Source organism: Manis javanica, chromosome 1 (genome assembly GCF_040802235.1).
Source record: "Manis javanica isolate MJ-LG chromosome 1, MJ_LKY, whole genome shotgun sequence".
NCBI lineage: Eukaryota > Metazoa > Chordata > Mammalia > Pholidota > Manidae > Manis > Manis javanica.
In genome coordinates this window covers 201,480,388-201,507,087 of record NC_133156.1, presented here as the reverse complement: position 1 = coordinate 201,507,087, position 26,700 = coordinate 201,480,388, and the positions used below count along the sequence as shown (strand labels likewise).

The following is a 26,700-nucleotide window of genomic DNA, read 5'->3' as shown; positions in this document are numbered from 1 at the left end:
TCTTAAACTCAAGTTAACTTACTTAATCTGAGGAGATAGTATTTGCAGGTCCCCTGGAGCTGGTTAATCAGATATTAATAAATTTTTCTTTGAGGAACTGAAATGGTAGGCTACTTTTGTATATTTGTTTCATCTAATTTCCAATTAATGAATACTATTTCAAATTAATAACTAAATGTTTCCTGAAAAGAGACCTGTTCTATTTTATAGGTATAAATTACTGGGAAATTTAGTTTCCAAATACAATAAAATATACATAACCATAATACAAATACAAATATGATGTAGTTAGTATAAGTCTAAATTGTCCTAAATAATGGTGGGATTGGTTTCGATCATATCTTAACAGAGCATTTACTTTTATTCACTTTTGATTGCTTATTTTAAATTGTTAGACTAGAGAAAAAAGTCATCGTAGAAAATTTTGAATTTATGGATGATGAGCAAAAAAAATTAAAAATAACCCACAATCTATTTAGCTGCTCCTATAAACAGTTTGAGGGATATCATTCCAGAAGCATTGTCGAAAAGCAATTTTGTTACTGTGGTTCTTTGTCAGTTTCATAATAGATAATCCCCCAAATAGGAAATATCAATTATTTCTTCACTGCCTATTGGTTGAACTAATTTATTTAATTGAAGTTTAAAGAATTGATCAAATGCCAAAATATTATTTTTGACTGTGTAAAGTTCTCAGTTGATTTATTGAACTGAAACTCAATAAATAATTTTTAATTATCTTAATTTATAAATGCAGGATCTATAAGACACTTCAGGAATCTTATTATCTATATCTTTTCCAGAATCTTATGTGGTTATTATTGCTATTTTTATTTTTTTTATGTTATTGTAATTGTTGACATGCTCTACCTCCATTTTGGCCTGTGTATTTTAATTTTATTAGGTGAATATGTGTATGCTCTAAGGGAATATTTTCATAACTTATTCAATAATTTATTTTTCATTTTCTTTTAATGGATATTTTCATAATGCATGAAATATTCATAACAGCAATTTGAAGTCATGCCATTGGAATATGTTAGATCTATGTTTGAGTTTTAGTTTTCACATATGTAAATCATCTCCTTTGTACCTATTTAAATGAAGTCCATTTCAGAATTCTTTGGAATTTCTAGTAGTACATTTTTTTTCATAAGTGGCATAAATAATACATATTTATTTACACTGGGAATTTCCTGATTTCCAAACTTGATCAATTTTTCCATATATCTGACCATTTAATGTGTGAATTTCATGAGCTACCTATGTTCTTCATTCACAAATTTTAGGAGAATTGGTAATTTTACCCTAAATCCTGCATTTCCAAAGTAATTTTAGCTGTAACAACCATCATTAGAAAAAAAGCGATTGACTCTCAAATTTAATTGATTTGAAAAGTACAATACATAAAATATTTCAAGTCTAGATTTAGACTGATCTCTTTGAAGGGTGATGGGAGGGTGAATTCTCACAGTTGTATGAAAGGTGCATTCAAAGAACAAATAACAACAAAGAAATAATCCAATGTTAATTACAAAAATAATAGTAATATAAATACTCTTAAAATTTCTTCCTTTACCTTTGGGGAAACTTTTCTTAATGCAGTTTTTATCCATTTTGCTCTTTGCTCCAATTGGTAACAAGTGAAAGAAATGGATATGAGTTCTAAATACACTGAACATTTCAATCTCCAAATTCTTTGATTGCCCCCTGCATTTCCCTGCTGATTTAAAGAACATTTCCCACTTGACCTATGTACCATATTTTGGCCAGTACCTTATAAAAGAAATTGGAATCCTCATGGGTATTTTATGGCTAAAGTAAAAACATTTTAAATCAGAAAGCCCAGAGAAAAGATGCTTCTGTGGAAAGCCTGCCACCACTCCTACATCACCTTTGAGGAGAATATATTATGTGGCTGCCTGCTCTGATGACAACTGATTGGATCACCAGTGGACATCTGTCCTCAAAGCTGAAATCTGATCAGTGATTTATGAAGTGACATTATTTGAGAGCTCTGATCAATAGAACATGGGTAGTAATGAATCCACTGGATTATCTTTTTAGGGGAGTTTGAATACGTAACATAAAGAGTCGACAGTTGGTGAAGAAGCATCTAAAAGCCAAAGGACATGCATAGGAAAAACCAGTGAACAGAAACCACGAGGTGGGAGAAGCCATGAGTAGGCAGACAACATGAAAAAGTAGAAGCTACAACCAAGTAGAGAGGAAAGAGTAGCAGGGTCACCGTCAGAGAAGACAGAGGACAACAAAGTTACTGCTATGGCAGAACATCGAGAAGGTGAAGGGGTGAAGGGACGGTAAGGTACCCTAGCCACTGGGCCACCCAGGTATTGCACAACCTTTCAGTTCTTGAATACCATTCTAGATGTGTCTGTGTTGTGACTGAAATTATTTCCTATTTCTATTCTTCATGTGTTCTTATAATACTTATAAAACTTCATTAATTAAGCTAACCTGAATATAAATCTATTCTTCCAGATACTAAAATAATTTATCTAACCTAGAAGAGCAGTATGAATTAATATAAAATGTTGCAGAAAGAATATTATTGTTCTTTGTTGACCAGTAATGGTCTTCAGGGATTATTTTTAGTGAAAAGATATTTGGTCAGCAATGCTAAACAAATTCTTATCCAGTATTCAAAAGTGTATTATCTTAAGTGGATTAAAAATGCCCTTTTATTATCTAATAAAACTTACCAATTGGCTAAATAATTGTTTCTTTGTGTACAGTGGCATAATTCAGTCTAAAAGATGTTTGAATAAGCATGACTTCTGAGTAAGTGGGAACTGAATTAATGGATTTTTGTTGTAACAAAAACACTCAAAAATTCCACTTTAAAAGCAAATTACTGAGTGTATAAATATCAATGTAAATTTATATATTTTATATTTTATGGGTCTTTGTAGAACATACCATTAATCTTTAGGAAAACTAACTTAACAAAATGTAAACCCTAAAATTTCTCTGAAATTTACACTACAAAAATCTTTTTTACATTTTTTCACAATTTGTCTCACTTTTTAGAAAATAATCAGCATTTTCTCATTACACAACCATCTTCAAATAGTCCAGCTATTTTCTTAGAAAATTCTATCAATTCCATAAGATAGTAAAATATATATAAATAATCAAATAGCAGAACACCTATTTTTCTAATACTAAAACTTTTATAAACCATTAATCAAAGTTCTTCAAGATCTCAAAAATTTTCATATTCTGCATCTTAAACTATGATATCTCAATGAAGAGTATGTATGCTCCTATAAATAGAAGCTAACTGGAATGCTTAATCATGTCTGACTATAGTTGAGTAGACAAAGCCATCACCTTTTAACTTATGCATCTATTTCAGCAGATAGCAGATATATAATCCCTGTCTAGTGACTACATGAGGAATTGAAATCCATGATCATAATATTTGTTTTCATATTTTTTAATAGGTAAGCAATGAATAAGTTACACATTGTTAGTTTTCTTTTGAGCAAAATTAGGAATGCAAAAGTTACAGAAAAAATTCTAATCTATATTTACCTAAACTAGCAAAATGAATGATTTGGTTTAGTAATTTAGACCATCATTTAACATTAAGGCTCTCCTAAAGATCAGAGGCTGTTTCAAATAGAAGTTCTTGAGTACTTTTTAGTCATTTTGATTCTTAAGGAGTTAACTCTCTATGAACCTGAATTATTATGGACATATAATTAAAAAGACAAAATGCTCCAAATACAGAACATTATTATTGTTTTCTTTAAAATGAATGAGATTCTAATTATACATCCCACAATAAGATAAGCAAAATGCCCCTCTTCCCCCACCCTGCCCAAATCTTAATGGCAAGGGGTGTCTGATTCAAATTTTTATCCTCAATTTTCTGGATCAATGATAACATATTGAAATGCTGCCTTCCTATCAAAAAAAAAAAGTTAAAAAAGAAAGAAGAAATTCACTGCTATGAAATAAGTGGTAGATATTCAGAAATCAGCTCTTGTGAGTAACACAAGAAACAGAAATATGTGACCAACAAGCTATCACCTCTCACATTTAGTGACATTTGGTTGTATAAGAGAAAATTTCCTTTTCACAGAAAGAAAGAAAGAGAGTATCAAGATTGGAATGTTTCTTCTGAAGCTCTCTAGGTTTTTCTGAAAACACCTACCAAGGCCATTGTGATAATGCCAACTTTCAACATTGAAAGATAATTTGATGAATCTGGTTAACAATAATCTGGTATTTTGCATTACTCTGAGCACAGTTTTATGTAATTGCACCAAGGAAATGATTTAGTGAATAAATTAATAATTGAGCCTGATTTTAAGGTTAACCTGCACAAAATAGTAATCTTTTAAACTCTGCAACATTGTTTACTTGCATTTATGCTAAGAACAGCTTAATTGTTCACTAGGGTAGATCCAGTCTAAATCCTCAGGCTACAATTTGCCCAGTCTATGACGCCATTTAAATGTGCAAGAGACCAGTGATTGTTAAGAGGGGCAGAGGCAGAAGACTCCCTTTTGCAGTTCTCTGCTCTTCAGGAACCAGACAGCTGCTCTGAAGTGAACATTTGCTTCATGTAAACAAGAGCCAGCCCCAGAAATTTCCTCGTATCTTTTTAAGTAGCCTGCTAATCAGCAGCCTGATCAAAGCAATCTAATATGGCTTAAGTGCTAGTGGTTGACATTTTGCAATCTTTTATTGCTTTCCATTTTTATCTACAAAAAAATGGTGATAACTAATATCCAGTTGACTTTTTCATTCTGGTGATAAAATGGTAATACAAAGATCTTATTATCCACTCCAGACATCCATCATAGTACATTTTCCATTAACATACTACCTCAGAGCATTTATTCACTATGTCCAAGCGAAAAGTGAGGCTTAGTTCTCAGCTTTAGATCCCTTTCTCTCCAATACTTAAGACAACTTAACTTCAAATACAGGGAGTGGGACCTCAACATTATGTCCACTTTAATGTCATCTGAAATTCTGTCATCTCCACCACCTTAAATCAATCATCCTCTGGGAGAAGCCAAAAATAGCTGGAAGATCTGCCTACTAAAATATTTTTTAATCCTAGAGAAGTCTTGTTCTCATGTGAAAACAAGAAGAAAAAGAACAGGAGGAAATGATACTGGGAAGGGAGATGTAAAAAGAAGAAATCTGGGTAGGGAGAGCGAGCAAGTGGACGGCAGCGCGGACATACGCTCAGGGCACGAAGAGACCAAAGCAATGTGAACGAACGCCTTCCTGCGGCCAAGAAGGGAATTCTGTGATTATGTCATTGATTTGAAAAAGACAAAACAAAAAACAAACAAAAGAACCAAAGGAAAAGAAAAACGACTGGAAAAACAAGGGCACAAAAGTCCTCCCGCATCTACTATATATTTAAAGTAGTTACTCATACAATGGTTAGGGCTCACCTATAGTTGATAGGAGAAAGTTTAGTTTTCAAATTTCAATGTTTTTAAACCTTCAAACATTAACCATTTTTAAGGTTACCAGAAGAGGAGGGACAGGAAAAAAATTGGGATATTTAAGCATGCAATATATCACTAGAAAGGCCAAATTTTCAGAAAAAAATAATAAAATGAATACACACATAGCCTAATGAGCTTAGACATAATGTATTATTGGAATAATTAGGCACCAGAGTTGAAATTGGGATTGTCTTGGTGATTGTCCCAGAGTTACCAAGATATTAGGCTCTGTACTTTAGAAGACAAAAGAATACAGAATAGGACCAATAGCCTGTACAGATCCTACTAATAATTCATTTGAAAATTTCACAAGGAGTAGAAAATGTCCTTTCATTCTTTATAGTTTTTAAAAGACTTATTAAATCAATTAATACTATGTACTATGCCAGAGACTGTCCCTCACTTTTTCATGCAAATAATTTGTTTGTCACAAAAGTACTATTCATTCTGACCTGGATTCTCTTGATAACAATTTGTTAATGATTGGTTTTGTATTAGTATATATTTCTGCAATAATTATTTTTTGTAAAACAGTCTACAGCTTCTTTTTTTGATTAATTGAAGTATTTTTTTTTCCTCTTTATGTTAAGAGAATGTGACTTTGCAGAGTTTCCCATGTACTTTTATGGAAGTACTCTTCACTGCCCAGGGAAGAAATTATCTGCCTTAAAAGATGGTGGTCTTTTTAGCAATGCCATATAAAAGTATTCTGTGATGGTAAACTGTTGTTCTCAATATTGCAGTTATTTGCAAAGTCAAGAGTAATCCGACTCTCTTGTTATACATATCCTGGACAGAGGAGAATGGAGAGTGGTAGATAAAATACTTCTGTGCTCACCTTCTAGTCCATGAATCTGCAAAAACTGACCTAAATTTAATTCCAAGTTATGGACAACAAACATATTTTAGCAATGATACAAACTAATGTATATCACAGAGCTGAGATTAGTCTGGGATTGAGTGCAGAGACATTCCATTTCTAATCCGAAAGATCAAAACACACATTGAGGCCCTGACATGGACAATACTCATAGAGTTTCATAGAGATGGTTCTTTTTTATAAGTACCCTCTCCACACAAGAAAATAAGCTTTTGAATTTTAAATGAAAACAGGCTCTCCTTCCATGTAAAGATTCTTGACAGCTTTCCTGTTTGGGGGGTGGGATGGGAAATGGTGGCCACAAAGAGTCTGATAGAAATGGTTCTTGAGATTCAAATGTGCCCTTTTCTCAAAGAAACCTTAACAAAAGGCTGTTTCCTGGCCTGTCCTTTGATTCTACTGTTGCATCTGAACTACTGGCACAGGAATGTCTGGAAAAGAGATGCACCTGCCATGTCACAGTCCCACAGGTCTGAACACATGCAGCTGGACCCTTTTTCCTCCTAACCTACTACCTATTCTTCAATAGTCTGATACTACATGTATTTTCTTTTTTATGTCAAGAAATCCACTGTAAACTGGCAGGTGGGTGGGGATGAGGCAGATGGAATGACAATATAAAACACCAGAGCAATTCTGAGTAAGTGCAGAGAAATTTGGAAAGGTTTCCACTCAAACTCAATAGCTGAGACTTTGATATTAATTCTCAGTGTAAGAAGATCTTTCATGTTACACCTTGTATATTTCCTGTGGAAATTTTCTTAACATATATCAACTAAGGTATTTCATATTAATCTGACAATATGGTTGATATCTTAGATGTGTTACAGTTTTTAAAGACAGTGGTGGTATACACTGTGATTCAATAAAGATACATTCATTTTGGTTTCAGACAAACTTAAGGCTCACAGGGGATATATGTAATGAATCGGCCTTTCATTAAACTACAAGTTATCCTGAGAGACGGATATTTCAATTTATTTTTTTATTGGGTAGGAAATGCACTCCAGGTGGAAATCTCTGCATATTTAATCACTGTGAGTTTGATTTGCATTATTGATATGCAAATTTCTCCCTCTCCTCAAAGTTGAGTAGTAACATGGATTCTTGATGGAACGTGGGGATCTTACTAAATCTGCCCACTATTCCCCAAATAAAACAAAGGCAAAATGAAATGAAAATGTTACCTGGTCACTGAAGGTTCTTTACAGCGACTGCTGTCCAGTTAAGGCACTTGCAGTCCTGTCCAAGGTGTGCACTGAAAGCTTGCAATAATTTATTTAATTCAAGCAATTCAAATGTAATGCATATTCCTTAAAAAGGGAAAAAGTCCACTTAACTAGCAAGAATCTTTGTCCTCAAAGATATATTTTGTGGAATATCCAGAAGAAAAATCGACTATACTTAAAATCAGAGTCTCATAATATAAGAATGAGAAGTGTGTCTACTAAGACTATAGTCATTAGACTATAAACATACATATTTTAAAAACATTATTAAAAGAGCTAGAGAACACAGAATCACATTTTATTTAGTTAATTTCCCCAGATGTCATAGTTATACTTGGTAAATTTGAAGATCTATGTGTATGCTTAATGTAAATATAACAAAGTATATAAAGCAGATGTCTAGAAAGGGATATTTTCCTCACGTGGATTTTGTAAGTTTCAGGAAGAATCAAGGACATTTCTCACTGCATTGAGGCACAAATTTGGCTTTGGGAAAGTATTTTGTGAGTTGCTGGTTTTCCTGCATCTATGCCCCACAGCTCAAAACAAACTGAACCATTATATCAGTTAGACTTGTAAAACCTATGCTCCTTTTCAGAAGGTTTGGAAGAGATAGTGATTGAGAGGAAATTATATATTCTTGAAAAATTCCACTTGTGTGAGAGCTTTGAGAGATTATTTCCGGAACTATTCTGTTCGAGATGATTTTTAATGCCTTTCATGCCTTGTGTAATATTTTGTCAATTTACTTTTTCATAGGCCATGATTCAGTTACCTTTTTATGGCTATGATCAGAAAGACTCACTTTTAAGCTACTTCAAAATGAGTATTAAAAGTATTTGTTAACTGAAGACAAATTTGAGTTATAGGAAACACAATGCTTGAAATATTGTATATTTCTTTAGATAAAGCTTCTTGTTTTTTAAGCCTAAGACCATCGTTTAGTTCCTCAGAGGATGGCTTATTGTCATTTGGAAACACAGCTAATAGTTTTGGAAGTAAACTCCATCAACTCACATCCACCATTTTCCAAAGAATATAGAATGTTTTTTTATCGACTACAGCAATAAGAGATTAGAAGCTCGTTAGAGCCCCGTTATTTGAGTAGCTAACAACTTTGTTATCATTAGAAGAGGTTCCTTAATGTGGTCAGCAGAACCTGGAAAAGAAAAACTTAAATATTTATGTAAACAAATAAAATAAATTCACTCTCAAGATAAAGCTACAACTCAAAATAAAATCACAGTCCTTATATCCTTTCACGCGTTCTAGTCTACAATCAAATAAAACTCAGTCCATGCATCTTTACTGATTCATCATTTAGCATGCATATCACAGATTTGAAGGATTTTGGTTATTTTTGCAGATATATGATTAGGATGTAAAAATTCATGTAAACGCTCTTAATGAACAAAAACAAAACTCAACAATTTTCTTGGAAAAATGCATTTTTCTATGTGAAACTTGGGTTAACATAGAAGGGTAGTAACTCTCAAAATGAAATGAATTCAGTGTTTTTTTTCTATATTTGAGTTGAGATAAAAAGCAGAAAGTGAAAGAAATAAGACTATAGTATTTTCCCTGAATTTGGTCATGAAGAGAGCTACTTGGAGTGCAAGATCAGTAAATGCAAATGCTACTTGTACTTAAACAAAAGTCTCTAGAGACATTTGCGCCTTCTGTTACAAAATATTTGCCACTTCTTTTCCCACTTATAGGTAGGAAATGCATCAGGAAAGTCTTTGGCTGAACAGATTTTAAAATGAATTTTTACAACCCAGATGATGGACTGGGCATACTTCAAAAGTGAATTTATGAGTTTTATAAATGCCTTTCTCTTGCTATTTTTTCCTTGACTAGCTTACATCATAATGGAGGAATAACATTTTAAAAATTTTGAATAGGCACTTACTGGAATTACAGTTAATCCTGATACAATCTAGATGGGGAAGAATAGATGAAAAATGAAAATTTATCCTTCAAGGTAATAGCTGCAGACATCCAATAAAATCACAGTCCACCCTTCCGGGGACAGACACATGCAAACATGGCCACTCCATATCATTTATTCTTTACATACTTGTAGAACCCAGATTCATTGTTATAAAACTTCACTAGTAGAAACAACAATAGAAGGTCTTAAAAAAAATGGCCAATTCAAACAAAGCTACATGGTGACAAATCTAAGTGCAATGAAGAACTGTTAACTGTCAAAGGTGCTTGGCTTAGACTGGCTGCAACTCTCTCCCCATCTGTGAAAGAACATATCATTGTTTTCAGCATTATTAAAAAGTGCTCCGTCACAATGGGGTACAGTGCAAGCTCAGCTATGCTCAGACATCTTGGACCTTCAAAATCGAATATCCCACAAAGGCCAACAGAATCCTTTAGAATTGTGGTAGTCAAAAGGGAAGCAAATTTAAATTATTCTCATCTTATCCTAGTGTATTTCTTTTTTTTTTTTATTTGCTTGGGCACAAAAAAGTAACAGATGTTGGCTGGATTCCATGCCTTGTATCAATTGGAGGAGGAAAGAAACAGCTCTACGTTTCCTTTAGAAGCTAGAGGCTAAGGAGTAGTGTCCTTCAGAGCACACAAGCAGGCCTATGCCTCTCTGAGAAGCTAACAATGTTATCTCTATGTAATAAGTATCATGGCTAACACCACTATTGGTTTTACTTTCCTTATATGTGCTTCTGACATAAAAGCAGATACTCAGAACAGAATGTCTGATCTGCGTAATACAGACTGTGACTATAGGTTTATCTTTACAGGACTATATGGGATGTTTTGTATTTATTTTATGTATAGATACATATTTGTTGGTTTTGGTTGCAGTATTTAATGCCTTTGGGGAACATGGAAAATATAAACCTAGATTCTGTTTCCATATAGCTGAGTTTGTCATGTGTCGTCAACCGCATCAGAAAAGTGGTTGCAAACAGCCAAGGACCAGCACCTACACAACTCTTTCCACAGAATGCTTTGCTCTTGGGCAATTCCCACGATGCACTTCGGCTAGTGGCCCCTTTACTGAAATTAGGCAATTTTATTCTGATTGGTTTGCAGTAAGCTGTCCTTGTCACTAGACAGAACTCTAACAACAGCAAAGGAGAGTGTGGTGTGTTCTTCAGAAATCTTAAAAAAACCCTCTTATCATTCAACTTCATTTAATTAATGTTAATTGAATGTGATTGTATGCAGTGAGCCATCTGTGAAATAATTTTATATTTTATGAACAAACATTCTACCCAGGATAATTTGAAAATGTAGGTGAGGTTTTCACAAATGCCTTACCTAATCACATGTCACAACTTTCTGTAAAGCTATGTAGAGTCAAATTTTATTTTTCTCCCTCTGTTTATTAATTTGTGTGTGTTTTTAGCATTTCCAGGAGATACAGTAAAACCTCATTAATTTGTACTCCTCTTAGATTTAATGATAATATTGAAACTTATTGGGCAGACTATACTTCTTCATGTGGTATGAGCAGAGATTGCCTGATAAAAATTAAACACACAAGTAAACAAATTGTGAAAGACCAAGTTCGTGAAGAAAACTGATTTCAAGTACTTTACAATACTTAGACGGTACAACTTGCGTGAAACAATGTGCTAATTAAGGATAATTCTTATCCACCCATTAAAATCTGCCTAGTAAGGCCTTTCCTTAACAATATTCTCCAGCTATTAATTTGTGTGTTTGAATCTAATTGAAAACAAACCACTCAATTATTTTTAGTCTACAATTCAGATTTTTTCTTATTTCAGTCTGGCTGTCCCCTATATTTCATCCAGCTTGTTGAGGTTTTACTGTAGTGACTCTTTCCTAATGCTACACAGAAGTAGGAAAGCATTAGTTTTCTGTAGAAGAGCCTGTGTTTTTAGTGTTCTCATGGCTGTTTGCTGAGGGCCGCAGACTTTGGGCTTTGAAGGGTTGTGGATTGCTCTTTGAGAGCAAAATATTGCCACACAGTACTTCCAAACAGAAAAGATGGGGTACCACAAAGGTGATGATTCAAAGGAGAAGCCCAAGGAGTAGAGTACAAGCAACTGTTTATCTAGATCACAATGTAGAAATTTGGTATTTATGCATATGTTACTTATGTAAAAGTTGATGGATTTTTATTTATCTGAAAGGATAGCATCTATAACCAATCAGAAAGCCAGTAAATACAACAATAGGAAATTGTCTGAGGCATCTTCATGCCTAATAGTTTATATTTAAAATTAACCTCATGGATACATATGGCTTCCCTTTTAAGAACCCTCGGTGGTAGAAACTGTAAAACAGTAAATTATGTCAAACAAAATGAAAACAATAAAAAGATGCCCCAAAAACCTAAATTAATTTAAATGATGGAAATGAGACCATTAAGTGTTTTAACTTTTCATGGCAAACAGGCTACTTAATATATGTTTGCAAGCAAAACTAAACGAAAAAGTGAAAAGTATTAATTCAGTGGGGGAAGGTGAGTTGTTACCTAGATTGACCGTCAGTTTCACACGCCCTGCGTCTAGCTCCAGGCGGAGGGTGTCTGCTGAGTCTCTAGAGGTGGTTGCCATGAGAATGCCATATGCACGTTGGGATCGGAACCGTAAGGAAACATCCTCTGCCTCTGTGTGCATCACCACTGGGAGCTGGATTTTCATAAACATACTCCCATCATAGCTCAGAACCGTTGCCTCTATAGATGGGAAATGAAAATAAAAGTTCCTGATTAGTCTAGTATATTTATACTTTGAAAAGGAAAGCTATAACCTATTTTTTTATAGATATTCAGTCTTACATTAGTTTCAAGTATACAACACAGTGGTTCAACAGTTACCCTTATTATCAAATCTTCACCCCCCACTAGTACAACTACTATCTGTTAACATAGGAAAATGTTACAGGACCATTGGCTATATTAACATGTGGCCTATTAAAGGGCAAATAGAACACACAACTGCAAACTCAAATCATCTTCTTTGAAATGAACTTTTTCTTTCTTAGTCTGGGAAGAGAAATCACAGTGAAGAGAACTTTCTCTGTGAAGTACAGCACAGAAGCAGAAGTGGCTGCATTCCTTTGTGTTCCCATGGTACTTTCTACCTACAGCATGACTCATGTTGGATTTTCAATGCTTATGTATGTGTCTCCCTTCTTAAAAACAGAGATTACATTCTTTTGTGTAGCTGCACTGTGAGCCTGGTTTGAAGCACTAGTGACTATTCATTGCCTGTTTATATAGGGACAGGACATCGGCCAGCTCTGTGAAATCAGCACTGGCTCTGAATTTTTCATCAGCAAAATGAATAGGTGCTACAAGAGGATCCCTAAGGCCTTCCTCGCCTGCCCTAGAAGTCCATGATTCTAAGAGAAGTTACTATCATCATCTTTTCTTCATAATTTCTGCCCTAATAGGATTTAAAAAAAAGAAAAATAGAAAAGATATACTGAAATACAGGAATCAGGTCAACACTTTACCAAAGGTGATGGTCAAAAAGATAAGAAAAATTGATATTACCAACAACAGGTGATGATTCTTCTGAGTCACTATGGTTAAACACAGTAATTTTTCACAAAGACGCATACTGTAACTTCATTTTAGGGTTTATTTACAGGTAAGAGGTAACTTAGAATATCCGTAAGCACCACCCTGGTGTTCTGAAAATATTAATTTATCATCAAAAAGTCAGCAACTAGGTACTTTGATAATATTGAATAAGGATGGGGTGGGACTGAAGAGCTCTGTGTTAGTGTGTACTGCTAAACTACAGTGGGTTGCTTTAATAGATAAGTTGCTTAGTACTGTATTAAGGACATAAAGAAGCAAATAACTGAAACTGTTGATTACAAATTGACTGCTTTAAGAAGTAGTCAGCCACCCCTTAATGTTAAACACCATATGGTGTGGAGCATTGTGAAACAAGTATGAGTCACTTTGCTTTCTCACTGGTTCTGATAGTTCAGAATACTCCTTCATAAAAGAAAAATTACCTGGAATTAAAATTAACTATGAAACTTTCATTATCTTGCCTATTTATATGGCACAGAGATTAACCTTACTCGTGTTAAGTATGTTTACTGTAAGGACTATATTCTGGAGTTGTAGTTTTGCAAGTTTATCTTTCAAAAAGTAAGGAGAGACAAGTATTGCTTCCAACAGATTTTAATCATTGGTTCTTGTCATCACGGGACTGAATGCATATTCAGAACTGACCAGCACTGAGGTCCCAGGTCTCCCTCCTCAGTGTTCTTCTCTTTTCCATCTACCTCTTAATCTTGGTTAACTCATATGCTCACTTCCCTTAATATTTATTAACAGCCCTGACTTCTCTCCTGAGCTCCATCATCCATTATCTATTTAACATTGCCAATTTGAATATTATAGGCACCCCAAAAATGAGCCAACTCAACATGCTCCCCAACGTTCTCCATCTTGGTAAATGGTATGACCTCACTGCTCAGACTTAAACCCTTCTGATTTCTCTCTTAACCTCTGTGCCATGTCCAATATATTTTCAAGTCTTCAAGTCCTGTAGGCTCTAATCCCAATTCCCTTCCTGAGTTGATTATTCTTTACCCTTAACCACCATACCTCAGATTCTGCTCCTATCTCTCACCTAGACCACTGCAATAGTGCCCTCAAAGGTCTAGAGGGTATTAGGCTCAGTGAAATAAGCCAGGTGGAGAAAGACAAGTATCAAATGACTTCACTCATCTGTGGAATATAAGAACAAGGGAAAAACTGAAGGAACAAAGCAGCAGCAGACTCACAGAACCCATGAATGGACTAATAGTTACCAAAGAGAAAGAGACTGGGGAGGATGGGTGCGAAGAGAGGGATAAGGGGAAAAAGGGGCATTATGATTAGCACACATAATGTAGCAGGCACCCAGAAGGCAGTATAGCACAGAGAAGACAAGTATGATTCTATAGCATCTTACTATGCTGATGGACAGTGACTATAATGGGGTATGTGGTGGGGACTTGATAATGGGGGGAATCTAGTGACCACAATGTTGCTCATGTAAGTGTATATTAATGATACCAAAAAAAAGGTCTCCCTACTTCTACTTTTTATTTTTACATACAGCAGGCAAGCTAAACCTTTAAAGAAGTAAATTAGATTACATAATTTCATTGCTTAAACTACATTCTCTCCTCGCACCCACTGAAGTTGGAATAACATCTGTAAACCTTTTCTACCTACAGGGTTCTGTGTGACCTGGCCACAGCACATCTTATTGTCCTCAACTTTTAGCATCTCTCCTCCTTGTTTAGTAACCTCCAGCCACACTGACTCCATTTCTTATCCAAGTATTTGCACTGTGGATCCCTCTGTCTTAAAAGGTTTCACCCCAAATCTTTATATGGCTGTTTCCTCTGACATTGAGCTCTCTGATCAAATGCTACTTGGAGAGACTTGCTCCAAGCACCCCTCTGATCCCCAGCCCAGATATTCTATATTTACTTACCCATTTCATTTTTTAAAATTAGTGTTTCTTTATGTTTGTATATTATCTGTCTTTGCTCTTCAGAATATAAGTGTCATGAGGGCAGACATTGGGCCCTCATTGTTCTATCAGCAGCTGAAGGCCCAAAAAGTGCCAGACAGCCAGTAAAGACTCAATAAATACTCGCTAAATTAACGATTGCACATAGTCCTAGAGATACATGAAAGCTTCTTTCAATTTGGATATCAAGATTACATAATTACTAAATAAGTTATTCTACTTATTGTAAGTCGAATCTAATTTTTGTAATGTATGTGAACAAAATATTTGTTAAAGTCTACTTTAAAGTCCATAATTGTGCCATGAAAGACTAGGAAAGGGGTCCATTTGTCAAAATGGGGGTCCTGTGGCTAAGCACTGACCTTAGCACTGAGAAAATAAAATCAATCCTTTTAAAAAACAGTAGTTCTACATCATAGTACATATTTTTCCAATTAGATAAGAAGCTTCCCAAAAGAAAATCTACTGGTAGTTTGCTTGAAAAATAAATAAAACATGATTGTAAAGTTGTGGTGAATTCTAGCAAAATGTGTTTCCTGTATAATATTATAACAAATTTGATCTTTATTATTTCTTTTCCCAAAATCTATAGCCAATCATTATCCATATCTCTATAGCAACAAACAACTGAATAAAACTTTAAAGGCCATTGTCAGTTGTTACTTTGGTATCACACAGATGACTGAAATGTTGCTAGATTTCCTCTTCTATTTATTGAGTCTGCAAATCCAGTCTCTATTATTTAATAATATTTTTAAGTGATCTCCCGTTCTCCTATAAATGCAGCATAATTTTATTGTAAACTAAGTTGAGGTGAACATCCTCTTAGAAATAGAGAGGGCTGACAATGGATCATAAATAAAGTATGAAATAGAATCCAAAGTTGAAAAATAATCACCATTATTGGCCTTTAACATTTTCCAAAAAGCTGCAGGAATGAAATAACACAGTAAAGTAATAAAACTTGTGTACCCCTGAGTGTAATTTTATACAATTCTCAATGTGAAAATAACTTGTTGATAAGTGGTAAATGAACACCTAAATAAGTCCTCATAATTAGAGCTAATGTTTAATTAGATAAGAAATGGAAAATACATGAGGTTTTAGTCTACAGTTGCCAAATAAATGGTAAACAACACTCTGACATTTGAAGGTTATGTTATTGGCAGCATCCTTTAACATTAATAAAATTATTTTATCACTTAGAACACAAAGGAGTTCTTTAAAAGGCTAATTCCAAAACAATATTTCCCAGTAGGGGAGAAAAAGTTTCAACTTCGTCTTCTATATCTCCTTCCTCGTTGTCATTAAGTTTGATAAATTTGCTTTTCTGTATTATTCCTTCTTACAGTCTAAAGTGTACACCTGTGCTCAGTTTTGCCGAAAGGCGGTCACATATTGTGATCAAGGATGAGAATCAGACAGGGAGCCAAATTATATTGCTCTGACATCTGTCCCTCCATCTGTTTGAATTTTACCAAACAAGTATAAAATAGACCACTGATATATACATATATCCAATAATAATTTATGTAACCAAATCTCCACAAATTCTCAGTTTTATTAAAAATAAAGTGGGAGGTAAGGTAGTGAATTTAACTTATATTCAATTCAACATTATTTCTACATCATTCTTCCTTATAGGATCAATACTTATAAAACATAATACTATTTTCTATTTGCCTAAGGCAGCAAATACTCTGTTCTCTCTTACAAACTCCTTTACTTAATGCAGAATGAAGATTTCCTGTAGTAATGTGATTGCAATATCATTCCCCATGCTTCACTATCCAAAGACTTGAATAAGCTTTTTAATTACTTAGAATAATTATCTTTATAAATTATCAATTATTGCTTGATAGTAGTAAAATAGAAACTTTATTAGTGCCATTTTAAAAAATCTTAAGTGTTGTCAATCAATTTTTATATGATCAACAGCCTTTTGTGATCAAGAGTGTATCTGGAGAAGAACCACAGTTGAAGCTCTTTCTTTTGAATTGGAAACGCTGAGGGTTGGGTGTGATCTTGTGTGTTGACTGAACTAGGGTATAGCTGGGAATTGAACAAGAGCCAAATTTTCTGGTATTGAGCATGACAGGCATCCCACATCACTTGTTCTCAGGAGAGACCATAATGTGAGCAAGAAAATTAATTCCGAAAAGCAAAGACTTCTAACAATACGTTGGGTTTTGCAGAAACAAAAAACACACAAAAATGACTATTTTCTCCTCAACACACAATTAACCTGGAGACAAATTTTCAGAAATTTCCAGGCACCTGTAAGATTATGCTGAATCCCAGTGATGAACTTTATTATTAAATTCTCATTTGCAAATCTACATATGCTTGCCACTCCTCCTTCTAATTACTGCATGTATCAATATTCCCTTTTACTCATTCTGGCTCAGGATGCTTTACAATTTCTATTTTTATTTCTTCCATATGTAGTAGCGGAATATTGCCACAGGGTGGTACACCATGCATATTTAACTGAAGGCTTTTGTAATTCCTGTGACAGTTCAGTGATACCTTTTTCTAGCTTCACTTAAGCAGGAGGCATCAGAATGACTGGCAAGTCTCTGAGTGATTAAAATGGAAAAAAAATCTTAAATCATACAGGTCTGCTAATCTCAGGCATGATGCCTAACCATAATATATCTTGAAAGCTTCGTCGCTTGTTTTTGTTGTTGCTGTTGACCCCTTTCAGCATTTTCTAGAAATCAAACTATACAAACAAACTGAAATTAGAAGGGAAAGTGAGAAGAGGAAACTTAGAGAATATATACCTTGCAAACAAAACTACAAGAGACAGTGAACGTCTAAGGATAGTTCATAGTAATTGCAATCAGGTATAGGAGAATGAATGAATCCACATGATTAAAATACTTACCCATCAACTGACTTATCTAATTGTATCACAGAATAGTGATAGCATTTTGGTAATTTAAGGTTATTTAAGGTCATTATTAGATTATTAAGTTATTATTTTTAACTTTTATATTAATGTTAATGCTAGAATTGATAAGTCGATGAGCCCCAATATTAAGTAAGATAAAGAACCAAAGTCACATTTCAACTTTGCATTCTAGAAAATATCACCACTTTTTCTCGAGGAAGTGATGGTTAAATGGATTAAACAATTCCAAGAATGAAGAAGCAGAGAGAGAGAAAAAAAGACTAAATGTGCATGGCTAAAAAAGTAGATACCAGGTGATTTCAGGCTAAATATCCAATAGAGTGGTGTTATTTGGAGCATGAGAGGACAAGGGAACAACTCATCAATATTTTTTCATATTGATTGCTTGTTCCATTGTTGAAAATGAATGGCAATAGGCGTCGTGACTAAAGCATTTATCTGAAACTCAGGTTGCTGGAAGCACATGCTTAAAATTTTTTGTTCTGCTATTTTGTCATTTAGTCTGATCTGCAGATGAACAGTGGTAGCTATTGCCCTTCATTCTTCTTTTAATCTTCATTCTTCTATTTGGAGAAGACAAGAAAAAAAATGTAGCTTTGCCTCCTACTAGAAAAGGAAAGGGAGTTTCAACAGACATACTAAGCCCTAATATCAAATAGATAAATGCATCTTCTGTGATCAGTCAGGTCTTAGGCAAAAGTGCCTTTGAAATTAGGGTACACTTCTGACAATTTTGGTTTAACTTAGATGATTTAAAGTCAGCTTACTTTTCAGATTTCAAAGTTGGGATAAGGTGATTGAAGTGAGCAAGCTAACTTAAATCTCACACAATAATGTCAGGGAAGTTGCAACTTACAGCTTAGCTTGCTTCAAATGCTATTTTTTGGCATAAATATTAGCACTGGATGACATTAATATGTCTAATTCATGCCTTCTTTACTTCCTAGTGTCCGGAAATTAAAATCTGGGCAAAAGAAACAGCAGTTATTGTCTACTATACATCTTCGGCCCACATCCTAGAGGACATGAAAGGCCCAAATATTTGTTCCTGCCGCATACTTAATAAATAATCTGTGTCTTCTTAGAATCAGGCCTTTTGAAAGTCATTTTGGACTCATCTAACATATCAGGTGTGGCTGCTCAGCTTCCAAGAGAGTTTACTTAGCAGAGCATACATTATGTTGACATATCAGTTTAAGGTTTGAGGTCAACATTTAATACACTTTTCATTTCAGGGGAATCAGCTGCTTGGTTTTTGGAATCCTACCTCGCTCGCAGGACCTGCCAAGGTAGCCTGTTCCGGAACAATCACAGACATATCTGTTCCACCCATCCCTGCACATGCCGTTGTTTTTGCAAGGGTTGCTAAGGCACGGTTTTGCTGTTTCCCTTGAGCAGGAGGGCTTCACTCCAGCAGTACTTTGAACTTCAGCCATTTGCCGGATGTCTTTGCTTTGGCCATCGATGAACAAGTCTCTTATGCAGCCCACGTAGCCATAGTTGAGCAGAGCAGTCCACACTTCGGTCGGGAAGACGAGGCCGGCCTTATTTTCTGGCAAGCCCCCCAGGTACAACTCATCATCCAGGTCCAGAATTTCACTCTCGCCAGGAGCAGTGTAGGGAGTGCGCAGCGTGTTGACAGAAATGGTACCTGTTGCAAAGACAAGAGAACCACAGGTGTTTACAGAGTGCAGCCCATCCTAAACATCCTGCTTTCTCTTTCATATGCCTAAGGGTGAACTCCCTGAGGGTGCACAGCTTTTATTTTGATTTCTATTCCTTTTGTCTTTACTTCTCAGTGGAATTAACAGAAATCTGAGGGACTAAGTAACTTTAGAAATAAGGCAGACTCCAAGTAAAGTGGTTCTATTTGACTTTGAGAAGGAAAACCAAAGTGTACAGCCAACAAAGAGTGTTTGTCATTTTCTAACAGTTTAGCCAAGAAAGGAAGAAAGAAAGAATAAAAGGAAGGAAGAAGGAAGGAAAGAAAAATGGCATTCTGTGTCACTCTCTAAGAGTTCACTTAAGAAAGATAAAAGCGAGTAAGAGAGAGAAGTTGATGTTCTGTATCCCTCTGGAATAAAGTCAGACTCACTTTGGTTGGTGCTCATTTTCAAAGCTGGTAGGTACCTGAAAACTGAGGAAAATTTGTTGCCCCTGTTTTAACTGACTTGATTGTTTTAGTTGAAAGCAATAGTTTGTCAGATTATCTATGTTAAAAGCTGACTTTATCATTCTTAACTATTAATCTATTTATTGACCTCTGTGGTCTCAGTTTACTCATCCATATTATGGTCATAATAACATGACCTACCTCACATGGTTGTTCTGAGTATTAAATAAAATAATGCTTGTAAGGTACCTGGTTTATAATAAGCATTGTGTAAATATTATCTATCACAATTCATCACAAGAACCAAATTTGCTATTTACTTTTATTTCAACCAAACTAGTTACTATTCTAAATTGAAAAGTTTTTCCCTCCTTACTCCAAATCTAAGAGGAAAATAAGTCTTTTAGTTTATAAACAGGAACTCTGACCCTAAGCATAGGATGAACAGGTAGACATTCACATGGAATTAATTGAGGATCACAGAAAAAAAAATTTGTAGAATCTAGTAAAAGAAGAACAAATGGAAAGAAAAAAGTTTTTGATCAAAACTTCAATCTTGTATCACCAGACTACTCAAAATTCTACCAATATTCTCTGCCAAAAGATCTTGATAAAAATGTAGATATGATACCTAAAAGGACACCACTGGACCGATTACCAGATTATCGCAGATTTATTTTTCAGGTCTACACCATAACGCAGAACAGGAAGAGTTTAAAGACAGAGGGTGGATAAGAAAACGTGGGGTGCCATCCAGCTTCTGAGATAAAGCCTCAGGGGTCTAGGGGGCAGACACAGAAAGAGCCCTGATGACAGAAGGTGAGGAATAGAAGCAGGACAGAGGGAAAGTGCGGCGGGGATGGGAGGGAGGCGGGAGGTGCGTCTCAGTTGTCTCACAGAATTCCCAAAGCTCGACCTAAGACAGAGTGGGGCCAGGAATGAATGGGAGACACACACCCAACTAAGGATAGAGGGCTGCCGGCCCTGTCCCGGGAGCACTCACATCCCACTGGGAGCGGATCTGCCTTTGTGAGGGAGAAGGGCATGGAAGCCACTGACAGAAACGGCACTGGTGGTCAAGCCATTAAGAGGACATTTGTCTCTCCAGACTTCCACAAAAAGAAATGGAAAAAGCTCCCAGGAGAGAAACACTCAAAGACATTGCTATTTTGGACTTCCAAAAAGGGAAGTGTACTAAGGATTTCGGAGAGAGGCAGCAAAAAGGGAAAAGGACAAAGAACTCATTTTTACTGTTCACATTTGTGCAAGTGTCAAGAAGAAAACTCATTTAAGAACATAGAGGTACCATAAATCATACTTAAGAAAATGTTTTAAAAATATTATTTTGGGGAAATGAGGTATATAATTTTGAGAGAGAATGGTGACACTCTAAACAGAATTCATTACATGCATTTTTAACTGTCCAAAATGCCAATCAAATCAATTAATAGATGATCCCGATCCTCTGCAGCAGCTAACGTACAGGGGAAAATGATGAGAGAGTATTAATGACCAAACGAAAGGTGGACATTAAGTACATACATACATACATATATATATATGGAAAGTGCAGTTATATGGAATGACCACAGTGACTTACATTTTTAAGACAAAGGGGACAGGGATTTTATGCCCTGTTTTCTAATTAGTTCAAGAAGGTTTCCTACAAATGAATGTATAATATTGAGAGGATTATTAGGAGACACAGAGCAAATGAACAATGACAGTTTTACAAGAGTGGGGTATGTTTGTAAAAATATGTGATTTTCTCCATATGTGTTTTTATTTATGAAACAAGCTTAATTTATCTCAGGGGGAAAAAACTGTTGTGTCCTTATTTATGGTATTATAAGTCTGCCACTAAGAGGGTGTTTGGAGGATTCCTGAGATGAGGGACTCCAGTAGCTTGCGTAATACCTGTGTTCTCTGGCTCCTTCACGTGGTTTGCACAGCTCAGTATATTATGTAGTTTCCATATTCAGTATGCTACTCACAGGGGGAAACTGTTGCCAGGTATGTCAGACAATCATCCACAAGTGGTTTGTCTGACTGTGAGAATGGAATAACTGGGTCTTTTAATTTTTATTTATGGTGTGTTAGTGTCTGCTTTGAACAAAATATTATAAGAAAGTTTCAGATACATTTTTACAAATGTACTTGCTTTGGCCAGAGTAAGATACACCCTCCAACTTTGTGAGTGTACTAGAGTTTTCTAATGACAACACCTAAAGTTAATCCACAGTTTACATATAGCCCAGCACACATGCTTATACGCAAACACAGATGCACACATACACACACTGAAACAAAAGTTAAACAGAAAAATATTTAACTCTTCTACCTCTGAGGCACTCTGCTTTTTTTTTTCTTATTATATGATTTATTAATACAAATGCTAGACATGACCCACCAAATTGATTTCAGAAGCAATTAACAGGTTGTAACCCATAGTACATAAAAATTGATTGAGTAGTTACTATCATAAAGGACAAGGATGTTTCTCCCATAACTCCTTACTGTCCTTTTGAGAGATAATTTTAGAGTTCTCATGGGAGGAAAAAGCAATGAAAGTTAGGAGAGAAAGCAAAAGCTATATAATCCTAACTTCAACTCAAATATAATCCAAGAACTAGAACTTTAATTTAGCCTGGATTCAAGGTAAGGAGTCACTCCAAGCATATACATGTATCAGATATCATTTGTTGCAATATTCTGCAAACAAGCAAAACAGAATGAAACAACCATGACTGAAAATCAACTACTATTTTCTCTACGTGCTCTGCCAATCCAAATGAACTTGTATTTTATTTTTAATTTTTTGGTATTTTTTATTGAGTTATGGTTGATATACAATATTATATTGGTTTCAAATATACAACATAGTGATTTGACAATTATATACCTTATTAAATGCTCACCCAACTAGTGCTGTTACTACCTGGTCAATACTAGAAACATGTTACAGAACTATTGGTTATATTTTCTATGCTGTACTTTCATTCCTGTGACTATATTATAACTGAGACTTTGTGGACTTTTTATCCCCTTCACCTATTTCACCAACCCATGTCAATCCATCCCCCATGGTAACCACCAGTCACTTCTCAGGGTCTATGAGTCTACTGCTGTTTTGTTCATTTTGTTATGTTTTGTTTTTAGATTCCACATAAAAGTGAAACCATATGGTATTTGTTTTTCTCTGTCTGGTGTATTTCACTTAACACAATACCCTCTAGGTCCATCCATGTTGTGGCAATGGCAGGATTTCTTTCTTTTTTATTATGGCTGAATAATATTCTATTGTATATATGTACCACATCTTCTTTGTCTATTCATCTATTGATAGACAATATTGTGGTTGCTTCCATCATCTTCACTACTGTAAATAATCATATGCACTGATATTTTAGAAAATCTTTGTATAAGGATGGACAAAGGGAAAGTATAGAACCTAATTTAAGTGGGAAAGGAAACAATTACTTTTATATTCTGAAGATATACAGAGTAAAACTATATTTGAAATAATAATAACATTTTATTACCAAGTCAAACCCAAATAGATAGTCATATTTTAGCCTACACATGTGCAAATGTCCTGAAATACACACATTTCTGATAAGGGATTTGAATCCCTAATTCCTTAATGTCTGTCTTGTTAAAATGAATCAAAGGATCTTTTTCACATCACAGAATCACTGAATTAATTTAAAACCAATTTAACACATACATATGAGCACTGTGAAATTTTAGTATTAACGTTCCCAAGTGTCTATTTCATTATAATGTAAAGGCAGTGGTTATGAAAAAAACATTTAAACTTTGTTCATCTATAATAAGGACAATTGAGTAATTGTCACAGCTCTATATATATCCACAAAAATGATAATTTTCCAAAGACCAAGATATATCTGCATGTAAATAAATTTTTAGGAGAAAACAATAATTTGGATATATAATTGGTTTTCCCCTATCTTTTTCCAGGAACTAATATCAATATGTCTCTTTGGAATACTTTGAGTATTTCATACATTCTACTTTCTTTCACTCTCATTACATTTGAAGTTTCTGGTAAATAAAACAAATATTTTATGTAAACATTGCTATATTTGAGCTGTTAAAAAATCTGTAGATATTAGTCATATTTGGGGACTTATTTGGATCAGTGCTTCATGCTTCAATATTTAAGAATCAAAAGTACCCTGTCATATTATTTTACTTTTAAAGAACTACATTTTAGCTAAAAAAACAAATATGCTTGTATACATATGACTTTAATAATTTTAATATAGAAATCATATTAACATATATTAACATATAAACCTGGTTGTTTTTACGGCATATGCAAAAGGTAAAACAAGGGTGATAAATAGACAATACAATATTTAAGAATAGATTCACATATCAAAGATACTTCATTACAAAAATAAAACAAATAACAGATTCACTATTTAAGTAAAACTATACATAAAAGGGGACCAAATGCAAACATAGTTCTTAGTTTTAAAAATTGAAATCAGCTTACAGTTTGGTCTGGTATTGATAACCTGTTAGTTTTTGCTCTTTTTTTCCGTCAAATTTTTGTTGCCTATTCCACTTCTGAAAGACTAACTTACAAGGTGAAAAGAATGAGTAAAGGTGAGATTTAAAGAAGTTAATTTGGTTTCAAGTTTTAAATTACTACAAAAGTTTGACTGACTGGGAAATGAGGAGACAGAAAACAACGTGCTGTAATGGAAATGCTTCTGCCTGATCAGAGGAACCAAGTTTCATGTTCTAGCTTTGCATCTAACTAGCTGGTGAGTTTAGTCAAATAGTAGATTAATTAGGTCTTAATGTGGCTCTTATACAAAATAAAGGAATTAATTGAATAGTTACTAAGGTTCCTTTTTTGAATAAAATTTTTGAAATAGTGTCTAAAATATGTTTTAGTTAAATGTTATTTTTTCCCATAATTCTGCTTCACCTGCGGAAAAGATTTAGACTCCACAAAATTGCAAATTTAGTTGTCAAATTCAAACTCAATAAAAAGGCATAACATAAATGAAAAAAACAGAGTGAAGCATTGATGTATATAGCATGATCCAAAATGTAAAATGTGTAATTCCTCTAAAATAGATAATTTTTAAAAACCCATAATTTTAACAATGGGAGTTTTGGAGGAGTGAGATCGAGTGGATGATTTCTGTTTTTTCTTTCTTTTTAGTTTTCTGGAAACTTTTAAAAAGAATGCTTTGTATTAGGTTTATAATAGGAACTGAAATAAACTTTATTTGAAAACAAAACAAAAATACAATTTTAATATTCTGTTTTCCTGTTTATTACTACATGTTTTCTTCTTATTTGGATTCATCTGTAAGCCAGGAATTTCAGTAATTAAATTAATATACAAAGAAATAAATATTCAAACAAAATTTAAAGGTTTGATAATATCTAGTGATAGCCAAGAATGAAGGGAAAAAGACACCCTATATACTGTAGATGAGTGTAGATTGAAACAGCCTCCTATTAGTAACATAACCTGTCATTATCTTTCAAAATTAAAAATGAAATTAACCCAGTAATTTTAGTCTCAGAATCTATCTTACAGAAACTCTGAGCAATATGCGTAAAGATGTAATATGAAGACTTTCTTTATAAATTAGTTCCACAGATTTCCACTCAGTACTTCACAGTGAGGGTCACTATGGCTAGGTATGGTCAGGTAACTGCCTGTTTCCTGAGTGTGCAACAGATAGCATAGTCCACATTGTGCCCCTTAGCATGGTAGGCCCAGAAAGAGCTCTGATCGATTTAGAGAGCAAGGATCTATCTTTCTGGGTTTGGCTGATCTTTATCAAGCTCCCAAGATTCATGTATAAAATAAGAATGCCAAGTTATCAATTCTCTATGAGAAGTTAACTGTCACAGGATACGGAATGCTCCCTGGGATTCCAATTTACAACCTAAATGTTTATTTATTCATTTTATGATGGGAAGTTAAATTGTTAAATGAAATTTGATATCATCTATATCTGTATAATTGGTTCATTTTATCCCTCTACTGCAATCAGAATTACAAGGAGAGCTAAATCTTATCAGAAGAGTAGGAAACATGGATTCTGACAAGGAGAGTACTTGAGGTGAGATAATACGTATTAACATAAGCCTATCAGCCCAACACCCTCCTTCATCTCAAATAAGAAGCCCTGCCTCTCTCTCTACATTTAGGGTAAAGTAGTCTAGTCCCTAGGCAGTTGTTAGAAGGGTACTGTCAATGTTTGTCTCTGTGACTTTCTTTTCTATAGACATGTTAATATGTTTGACTTCTACAAGTCTGGGGAGCCTTGTTAAGGTGCCTCTACAATGCTCTGCTCTGATTTTCAGATGATGTTTTCATAACTCTCAGAGAATAAATTTTGTTACTTAGATATTTTGCACAAAAAAGAGTTTATGACATCATACTAAACAGTCTGAAGAATTAATTTATATTGTAATTGAAACTTTATAAAATACATATACACAATGATAAAGATTGGAAGAAAATGTGTGAAACTGAAAATGTTTTAAGCAGTGGGGGAA

General features: G+C 34.4%; 1 protein-coding gene across 22 annotated transcripts in view; it reads right to left on the bottom strand.

Annotated features, from left to right (window-relative positions):
• NRXN1 (neurexin 1) overlaps window positions 1-26,700 on the bottom strand; it is a 1,077,010-nt gene that overhangs the window by 562,154 nt on the left and 488,156 nt on the right. For 15 of the 22 annotated variants that reach the window (XM_073213327.1, XM_073213308.1, XM_073213325.1 and 12 more), the window contains 3 exons: window positions 19,297-19,680; window positions 12,094-12,297; window positions 9,523-9,549 (listed from right to left, as the gene is read on the bottom strand). In XM_073213327.1, coding sequence (XP_073069428.1) covers window positions 9,523-9,549; window positions 12,094-12,297; window positions 19,297-19,680 — 615 coding nt within the window. The remainder of the gene's footprint in view (window positions 1-9,522; window positions 9,550-12,093; window positions 12,298-19,296; window positions 19,681-26,700) is intronic. The other 7 variants (XM_073213337.1, XM_073213342.1, XM_073213350.1 and 4 more) reach the window with 1 other exon arrangement.